At 39.6% G+C, this 10345-nt stretch overlaps 1 protein-coding gene across 1 annotated transcript in view; it reads right to left on the bottom strand.

Moving 5' to 3' along the window:
- The window catches only part of LOC104951814 (attractin-like), a 52270-nt gene extending 43613 nt beyond the window's left edge, over nt 1-8657 (bottom strand). Inside the window, exon 1 of the mRNA XM_010778549.1 lies at nt 8203-8657. Within this exon, the coding sequence (XP_010776851.1) occupies nt 8203-8429 (227 nt within the window). The 5' untranslated portion in view covers nt 8430-8657. The remainder of the gene's footprint in view (nt 1-8202) is intronic.
- Between the last annotated feature and the right edge of the window lie 1688 nt (nt 8658-10345).

The raw sequence follows: 10345 nt of genomic DNA, 5'->3' as shown, positions 1-10345 counted from the left end.
AGATGAAGAGTTGGGGCACAATTGTGGAGTAGAATGGTTTTTGGAAGGCGTCGGCGTGGACTAATGGATGGGAGGACGGAGTCGAGGTGGTAAGTCTAGGGACAACTCGTAACGCCATTGTGTCAAATCAAAAAACGATGGGTCCGTTGTTCACTAAACTTGAAGAACAATAGACTTGAAGCGGACGTTGGTATCGACGCTCCCGACCCGGGGCTATCTCGCGGTCGACTCACCCAGGTTCGAGGCCCGGTCCAGCCACGAGGCGACGAAGGGGCGGAAGGCTGTTGAAATTCCGGTCTTCTTGAATACTAGCGTATGAGCGTTGTTGCAGAAACGTTAGTGACACCTCCCTACCTGACAGGATCTCATACGCTATGTCTCAATTTGTGGAGGTTTTGCATTAACGGACGAATGTAGAAATGGATGGTAAATTGTGAACTTTTGTGTTACTACCGGAGGACTCACAACGACCGAGTGACAAAGTCTCATGAGATGTGTGAAGAAAAGAGTGTCGTCCAGAGTCGCCAATGCGGATTGTTCGATGTGGATTGCGACATAGGCGATGTCGAAGAGCCACTATTACGTCGGGCGGACGGTCCTGAAGAGAGTGGCAGTTGGATTGGTTGTTGTCGAGAATAGAGAGGGAACTTGAAGTTGTGTTGAGTGGTTTCCTAGTGTGGACAAGGTGACTTTGTCCAAGATTCCTGCAGTACTCTAGTGAGTCTTGTTACGTTTGTGTAAAAGTCCTTTCTGTTCAAAGACGATTTCATTTTCTAGATTTTATTATTCTCGTACTATTGGTAGAACAGACTGCTATATACCGTAAATGTTCGTAGCTCCGTTCATTTTAGGTATTTGTTAGTACAGAAATTAACACTTTCTTCGGCGGTAGACATAGTCCTTGGTATAATCCCTGGTTTTAATTTAGTTTGTTCTCGTTTGACGTGACTTTCAGGTCGTTGATAAGATGATTTCGATGATATCTCGAAGAACTGCTTGTAGGTGTATTTTTGACATTCTTATTTTTTTTTTAGGTTTGATTTTAGTTGGTACAGTTAAATAGATATTCGGATTATTTTATTAAAAAAAAACGTATATATTAGTAACTTTAACACCTATTCATTTACTTATTAGAATTAATAGTAAAGTTGTTCGACGGAAAAAAAAAAAAATTACGTTTACAGTTGAAAGTTCCTCACCTATATAGCGATAAAACAAGTTCTAGTTTTTTTGCAATGTCCCTTTAAGACCATATTTTAGCTGGTAGTTATTTTTGGCACACAACCCTTTCCGGACAATACGGACCCTATGCCCCACCCGCTATAACTTTTTTATATAATAGTGCATAAAGAAGGAGGTCGCGTAGTGTCTATGGCGCTATGATGGATGAGTTGCTGATAGGAGAAAGAGTACAAGCGGAATAGATAGCCAATAAAAGTTCCAAGAATTGGTGCCTTTGTGGTGGATGTCATGGTCTTGATTTGTTGTTTCCTCATTGGTCTGGTTTGGTATCGGTAGAAGTTCGACCAGAAATAAAGGACTGTACGGTTAGGGACTTGGACTTGTTAAGTTGTAAAAGCTATACCGTAAGTCCGTGTCAAAGGTTCATGTTTACTGGAACAGACTCCATCGGTTGATCGGGGCGACTTGAGGTATTTGGTACTTCCTCCCAGTTGTATTCATTGTGTATTAGTAGTTACTCCTTTTTCGAGTCACGTGTTGTGAATGGGGGTACGATTGAAATCTGAAACTTCACGTTGATTCTTCGGGTTGAAAGTCGTAGTTGGACTTCTGCCGTGTTTGAGTTATTTATGAAGTGGAGAGCTATTTATTTTATATTCGTTTGTCTTGTTTGTTGCTGCTATTTTATTTCACTTTATGACAGACTTAGACTGATCTGGTCGAAATCTCTACAGAAAGTGGTAGTCAAAAAAAAAAANACTTCCCAGCATAGGGGTGGGCGATATGACGATATATATCGTCGTGACGATATTAGGTCTCCACGATATGCTTTTTCAGAATCACGATAGATACGATATCTCTGAAAAAGCATATCGTGGAGACCTAATATCGTCACGACGATATATATCGTCATATCGCCCACCCCTATGCTGGGAAGTGATCTGGGTTTGAGTTACATTTAAAAACATTAATGTAGTTTATGGACCCCCGTGCAGCATTAGAGAAATGTAGTAAAAACTGCAAATGTATCATCTTAATATTAAAAAGGTCTTGAGATCAATCATTGGCCAGCCAGTGTCTGCACTTCCTGTTACTGGACCCACATTGATATCAGAGCCTTTCAACAACAGCTCTTTCTCATGCAAACAGTGCTCTCCCTGCAGAGCGGCCAAGTGCTCCACAAATGGCAAAGTGGCGCAGCATGAGAGCAGAGCAAACATGATTTCTCATTGAAAGGTGACAACAGTCCTTTCAGTGCACAGACTGAGCATGATCAGACTCAGTGAGGGGGAAGCGGCGTCTCCCTTCAGACTGTCTGAGCTTAGTGAAGCAGCCGATATGAGATTTTAAATCAATTACGGAATATTCGGTAAGAAATTACACTTTTATTGAATTGTTATATCCCAATTGAGTGGTGAAAAAGATGAGATAACCTCACATGATATTGCACGCTAGCAGGCAGAAGCATTCTTTAATATCTAATGATTTTTTTTATGACCCAGGCCCATCAGGAGTTGCTTGTGTGGATTTTAGTGAGATGCACAATAACTGCGCTCATAAGCATCGATGATAATCCACAATAAAGATGCTATCCTCCCATGTTGACGTTTGTTAAATAGATACATAAGATAATACAAAGGTACAAAGGTAGCAGCCAAGGAGGAGGAGAGCTGTGAAGCAAACATGGCCGCCAATAAAAGTCTACAAAAGGCTGCGTGCAAGTGAACATTTCATTATGAGCAAGTGGCTGCTTTCGAAGCTACTGTGCTTTCACACCTCAGGGTTTTGTTTGAGTTAGGGTTGCAATACGAAGAGAGCTTTTTAATCTACGCTAATTTATTCTTTTATCAGCCTTAAAAAGCATCCCATCTCCACTCACACCCTGCAGATACACCTCATCTGCACAAACAAAATGTTCCCTTTGATTTTCAGCATCACAGAGCAGCTGAGTGCAGATTATACCAAACACCAATCACTTTTGGAACTTAGAAGACACATCTCCAATGTCGGACTAAAATCAAGGTTTTGGTTTCAATGCTGTAATGTTCAAAAAACTCTCTATTCTGCTCATACTGCCTGTACTGCAGCACCTCTTTTCACCCTCTGTCTGAAACCAGAGCCCAGTCTGCTCTGATTGGTTAGCTGTCCGGCTTTGTTATTGTTGGTTGACCTCTTAAAGATGTCCCACCTCTTAGACGATCACGTGCAATGTGTTGGAGCACTAGCCAAAAGTAGCGCAACTATTACGTAATGATGTCACTATGTTGCGAAGGTAAACCAATGAGTCCAATCGAGGTGTTTCTGGCAAGGGGGGGGAGGGTTGGCTGGGTGTGGGAGAGAAACTTTGCAGACCATGTACATGCACAATAACCTATAAAAAAACACACTAGAGGAAAGTGAAAACACCAACACGTTTTAGTCCTGGCTCATGTAATTAGTGAGGTTCAATGAGATTAAAGATTTCTGTGTGGAAAATGGCGTCACTGCCATCGCAGCAAAGCATAGTCTTTCTGTTCATTTGTTCGCAAATCCATCCATCCAGTAGCAAGCTGTAAAACTTCCTAAAGTCCATCTTTAACTCAGGACGGGGCAAACTTTTCTACCTCTGCATCAGTAAGCTAAAACCCAGAATAAATCAGTCGAGCAGCAGTGGGGGCCATTACTCTCTGCAGAGGGCAGTCTGGCCGCTCAGCAGGCCTTCAGTGGAGCGCGGTCGGCCTTCAAACTGATCCAGAGCCTGAGGACGGATGAGGACTCGTAAGCAGACTACACAAGAGACAACACTTCAAAACAACAGTTAATCTTAGGACGGATGCATCTGTACAGCATCAGTGGATCAAATAGTGTTTAAAAATGCATTTGTCATTTTCTAATGATATTGATTATACATGGCAGGTATGATTTTAGATTGTGATTGATTTAAACAAGTAATATATCACTAGAAGAAAGATTGAACATTTGGTGTTTTCTTTTCAATTTGGGCAAGGAACAACTTTTAAAAAAAAAGTAATTCCTCATCCATTTGTCATACTGCCATACAGATCATATAACAGGAACATATTTGTATTCACATCGTGGTATTGGTTTAAATCATTTTGCCATTCCCTGACTACATCTACTAATAGAGTGCCATGGGAAAGCTACACAGAACCACAAGTAGGAATGTAATAGAATGAAAAAGAAAATCTTATGCCTTTAAGACAACAACCAAGCACACTAATCTGCTTCTGCCCCCCCCTTCTTGGGCCCTCATGGATGGCAGGGACTCCATCTTGGCAGGACCCGTCCACAGAAGGCTGCTTTTACCCGCATTCAGCCAGCCTTGTATGGTAGCATTGTCTGTATGCTAAACACAGCCTCATACCACAGGCTCTCCCTAAAAAACGATCGTCCCTTTGACCGCGGCAACAGAACAACACATGATGATCTGCTATCACAGAGCTGAGAGTTTACTGTTCCCTTTAATGATAATTAAGCCCGACACTGATAACGCTGTACACAAAGCCTGGGCTGCTGAACATTATGCTGTAGTGTCAGAGCCCACTGTGTTATTAGTGAGGTTCAGGGTCACACTACCACTCCTCCAGCAGACACGCAGCACCAACTACTCTGACAGAAGGAAAGACAGAGCTCCTTTTTTTTTTGCTTTTCTAACACGAGAGTTTTAGAAAAGAAACAGACAATTAAATGCTGCTCTGCCGCTTGTTAAAGGAGAAGGAAGAGAAGATGTAATAGCCATAGACAAAGTCAAAGTTCCACTTTAATAATCCCCACAGAGACTTTTTATCTTTGGTTAAACTAACGCAAGCTTTAAGGGCCAGCAGCTTGAGTATACAGATGGTTATAAAACGGCAACTTTCATGTTGTTATTTCTTTGCAAGTTCACAAAATGTTTGGAAATAATGAAAAAAGCCCATTACAGTTTTCCACACACACAAAGCTGTCCATACAGACAAAAGATATTCAACCAAGTCATAGAAAGCAGAGAAAAGCACCACACCATTTGAACATTTTAGAAGCTGGAACCAAACAATGTTTGTCTGAAAAATAAATCCTTCCTAAGAAATGATGTTGTGTGATTTTTTTTAAATCGATCAACTGAAGAATTAATTATTTTATCTAGTTCCCCTTTTCTTGTTTCTGCCTTTAGTAACAATTATTGACTGACTGTATACTGGAAACAGAATAGTAACAAATAAAACATTCGTACAGTATGTTGTCTTGACGTGGTACTGAAAGAGTATCAAGTGTGTCTGCAGTACAAACCAGTTTATATTTTCTATAGACACACCAGGAGCAATTGGGTTCAGCTACATGCTCAAGGACACTCGTGTTGAAAAGAATACGTTGGGATTTAACTGCTAATTTTGAAATGAAAGGCCAAACCCCTCGGCACCCAGACAGAAAGCAACATGTACATAACAAATCAAAAAATAATGTCTAACAATTTCAATTTGGCCAAACAGACTATAGAGGCAATCATTATTCTTTTTATGGACATTATTATAACTTTTATTATCAAAACATACAGGGGCAAACTGAGTGGATATTTTTAAAGGACAGCTGAAGACATGTTTCTATAGATTAGCTTTTTATAAGCGACTTCCCTCTTTTAATCATTATTATTCTTTATTTTATAGGTTTTATCATTGTATTGTATTTATTCGCTCTGTCTTATGTCTCCCTTTGTTTTACTGAGAGGCTTATCCGTCTTGATTATGTTGTATTTTACTATAACACCTTTTAACCTCCTTGTGTTCCTCCTTGTATGTTAAATATGTTTTTATGCTGCATGTGTGCAACAAGGTGTTAATGTTTGACCTGAACTACATTTCTGTTTAAATGTGTGTTGTATGCCATGTTGGTAAATCACTACGAGGTGCACTTGAACACATGTGGAAAGTGCTATACATAAAGCTTTTTTATTATTAATCATAATTAAATTAAATGAATCTTCAATGGCTCCACTTGAACTGGGTACCAACAACAAGCCACCATGTTTCCCAGGATGCAGCTGGTGATGATTTCCCACAGTGATAGGCTTTTCAATAAATACTCGAGTGCAACGCCTCCCTAGTTTTTAAAACCACGTCGAGCGTTTTCATCCAGAGAGCACTCATCCCGCTGATCTGAAACACTAGAAGCTCAGCAGCCATTCAGAATCCATTTCATCTGTTCAGATATGCTCAGGAATCAGCTGTGCTAATGTGGAAAAAGTTCCCAGCTTCCCTTTGCCTTAACCATGACCGACTTCTGGGTAAGCATTAGACAGCCGGCCCCCCACCAGCTCTGCTTTTACAACCCCGCAGGCTGGCACTGAGCTGAGGCAGCATGACAGAGAATATAGAATTAAAAAAACAGGGGAAAAAAACACCCCGGATGCCCTTCTAAAAATTATATATATGCAAGCGAGGGCACACCCTGATGGGACACATTTTATGCTAGCTCATCACAATGCTGAGAAAAATCAGCATACAACCCACAAAAAGGAAGAAGAAGAAGAAGAAAGGCAGAAGCATAACTTCTCAGTTTGATCTCAAATTTAGCAAAGGGAAAATGAATGTGGTTGTTTTTCCGTGGAAGGAAACGCAGAAGGGGTTGAATCGCTTATAAACTGGCGCTGATTGTATCTAAAAGAAGCTGTCATCAAGTAGTGCTGACATTCACCAGCACAAACGCCATTAATGTGAAGTGACACTTGAATGGGCACAGAACGAGATGTGCAGCGCTGATTGTCTGAATATTCTCAGTAATCGATGTTTGACACCTTTCAATTGCATTCTGCGATGGCCATTACACAGAAAGTAGTGCCACTATCCTCTGTCTAAGTATGGGTGATGACCTACAGAAAGCTAACTTAGATGTGTGCAGAAATAGGGCAAGAGAGAACAGATTTGTTATTGGTTTTATCAACTGGTCCCTTTCCTCCCACCCCTCACATTTTTCCATGACAACAAGACTAAAAAAGTCTATTCCTAATGCTTTGACTCTGAACTGCTGTATCCTTTTAGTGGATAGCAGTTATCTGGACATGATAGCTGTCAAATATCATCAAAACAGCCTGATTATTACCCAGCTCTGAGTCAGGATCTCCATTCTTTAGCAGAGGCACTGACAACTCATCGACTATTACTAAAACCACAGGGACCAACACAACAACTCTTGTCCAAATGCTTCAAATTTGAGCTAAAACTAAAAAGTTATACGATTTTACAACAGTTTTGTGATGAGCTAGCATGTTTGTGTTCTGGCACGCCTGCATTGGAAATAAATATCTGTCTGTGTTGTAAGAGAAATAAAGAGTTAGAGTGCAATGCATGATTGCAGATTAATGCCCAAGTGATTTGTTTTTCTTTGTTATAAAAATGCCAAACATTCTGTGGTTACAGCTTTTCTGTTTCATGTTTATTGTTGATGTCACTTTTGGTTTAAATGCCATACATGTGGCTGACTAACTGACAAAGTTTGGACACTAATGAAGATTAAATTCATATCACTGGCATCAAAATTAGCATTGCTTGAGAAGGCTAGCATTTCACCTATTTGAACTGCTGGTAATATTAGTAGTAGTAGCCTAGTAGTGGTAGTAGTAGTAGTAGTAGTAGTAGTAGTAGTAGTAGCAGTATTTCAATGTCTCAGGTGTGCACTACAATTATTGTGTCTGCACTTGCTAACATTTTGCACAAAGCAGACATGCACAGCCTCTGTCGGAGATAAAAGCAGCTCACTGTACCTGAATCTCCCCCCGGTTCATTTCGTTAAGTATAGTATGTTGCATTTTTGGAGGAGTTTATTTCCAAAACTAACCAAACTAAACTGTAAGCATTGGACATGACAACAAAGCCTTAGAGTATTAGTGGTATTAGCCTAGTAGTGGTGGTAGTAGCAGCAGCAGCAGCAGCAGTCGTTGAATGTCTCAGGTGTGCACCACCACTCTTCAGTTCTTGTGTTTGCACTAGCTCACATTTTGCACAGCCGGTTGTCTCGGTGATAAAAGCAGCGTTTTGGGGCTCACTGTACCTGAATCTCCCTCCGCAGTGCTGGCATTGGTCCCCTACCCAGCCGGGGAAGCACACACATTTTCCAGTAGCGGTGTTGCACTGCCCGTTCATGCACGGTTTGTCGCATTCCTTCGCCTCGGTGGAGCTGGGCAGCCCGGACAGCAGCCCGGTAACGGAGAGCAGGAGAGCGGTTGTCAGCATCAGCAGAGTCCGGCCCGAGCAGGCCCGCCGCGTCGCCCCGTACATTCTCCCACAAAAGATGGCTGCTTTGAGGAGAGAGCTCCGGTGCTTCGGGGGATAGCGACTAAACGCGCAGCCGGTCGGTGTGGTTCTTAAGGGACGGTTTCCAAGGGGATAACGGTAGTTGTGTTCGTTGAGGCTGGTCTTCTCCGGTTACTTGGTTTACATCTTCCCAGAGGTTCCGCCGTTACCCAGCGCCGCACCAAGCCGCATATTGACATCCAGAAGTGACGTTATAGTAACGGAAATGCGCAACCGGGGGGAGGAACCCGGCGCGCGCCAGACTTTAAACGTTAACAAATTGAAGACTATTATTCGTACGTATTTTTATACTTCCCTGTTAACTTTTATTTGTTTACACGTTCGAGTATGTTATTTTGTATTTTATATTGAAATGTTGTGTTATTATTGTATTATTATTATTATTATTAGTAGTAGTAGCAGTACTAGTAGTAGTAGTAGTATTATTATGATGCACTACTCAGACACAAGGATATGTATTGATGTGTTCAACTTGCCTTCATCTGTGTGCATTCATTGTTAAATAAAAAATAAACTTATAATTTGAAAATCAGAAAACAATTCTTTTTTTTTACTTTCTTTTTTAATATTTTGTTGAATAATAAGAAAAATCTAGGTAAAGGTTTCTGTAAAGACCGATCAAGATACTGTTTTTTGTGTCCATATTCTTAACCAAGTTAATTTGCCTTTTTATATTTACAGTAGATGTAGATGTATTTATAAAATATACACATTTTATATACAGAAGGTGAAGTCCCTCTCAATCTAAATATGTTCTGGTATAATTTTCATTTTTACATATATATTAACCCTCACAAAAATAATACTAACAGTCCAGAAAGTTAAAGTTCATGTTTAACTTTATTATTTTCTGACTCCTTTTATTATAATATATTTTAAAGATCATGTATTTTGTGTTACATACCAAGGACTTGCTTAGTTACAATGTTCAATAGGAATAAGACTTATTTGATGTGGATGGTGACAACATATTTGCAAACCATAACATTTCATTCTTGAATAAATATTAACATGTTTTTTGGGTCATAAAACAAATATGAAAAATGTATAAAAAATGCTGTTATTTATCATTATATCATCATTGAGAATGTTTTGCTAATTTCTTGACTCAGTGTTTGTTGAATATGATTCAGGTTGTGTGATTGTGGAATAAACCACTGATACAACCATTTAAAGTCTCACTAAACCAATGTGAATTATTCATTGGACTGATGATAAAGAAAGATGTTTTTCTGTTTCATGAAAGTTTTAAGTGTTTTTTTTTTGCCTTATGAGGTTTAGGTGATAAATGTCATGATGATGTAACTGCCCACCTCCAACCCACAGACTGCACACCAAGGACACCAAACTGTAAAACGGTATAGAACAGTTTATTAAATTTAGACTTGTAAGAAGTCAACATATTCCAACGCGCTCCATCGCATGAAGCGCATTCATAATAACACCAACCCGAAAAGGATTGATCACGGTCAGAACATAAATAACGCAAATAAACATATTTACAATTTAACATGAAAAGAGAATGGGGTTTGTGCACAGAAAACTAGACGGAGGCATCAGAGGGACAAAGGAAGAGTTGGATATTTTTCAATTAAACGGTCCTGAAAACTACCTGGACAGTAGGAGTGGAAGGAGGATAAACACAATTCAACAAAGCATGAAAATGAAAAATCTACAGTATAATCACATTTTCTTGGTTTGAGTGTTAATAATGTTATTTATTAAGTCTTGCCATTAAAAGCTTTGAAAGGTTCCTTCTTTGCTGTTGGAAATCCATCAAAATACATATATATATATACATATAAATATATATATATATATGTGTGTACATATATACATATACACATATATATATACATATATATATATATATGTATATA

This window comes from Notothenia coriiceps, unplaced genomic scaffold (genome assembly GCF_000735185.1).
Source record: "Notothenia coriiceps isolate Sejong01 unplaced genomic scaffold, NC01 NC01_scaffold00000339, whole genome shotgun sequence".
Lineage (NCBI taxonomy): Eukaryota > Metazoa > Chordata > Actinopteri > Perciformes > Nototheniidae > Notothenia > Notothenia coriiceps.
The sequence above is the reverse complement of the archived record's forward strand: the minus strand, read 5'-3'. Positions and strand labels throughout refer to the sequence as shown.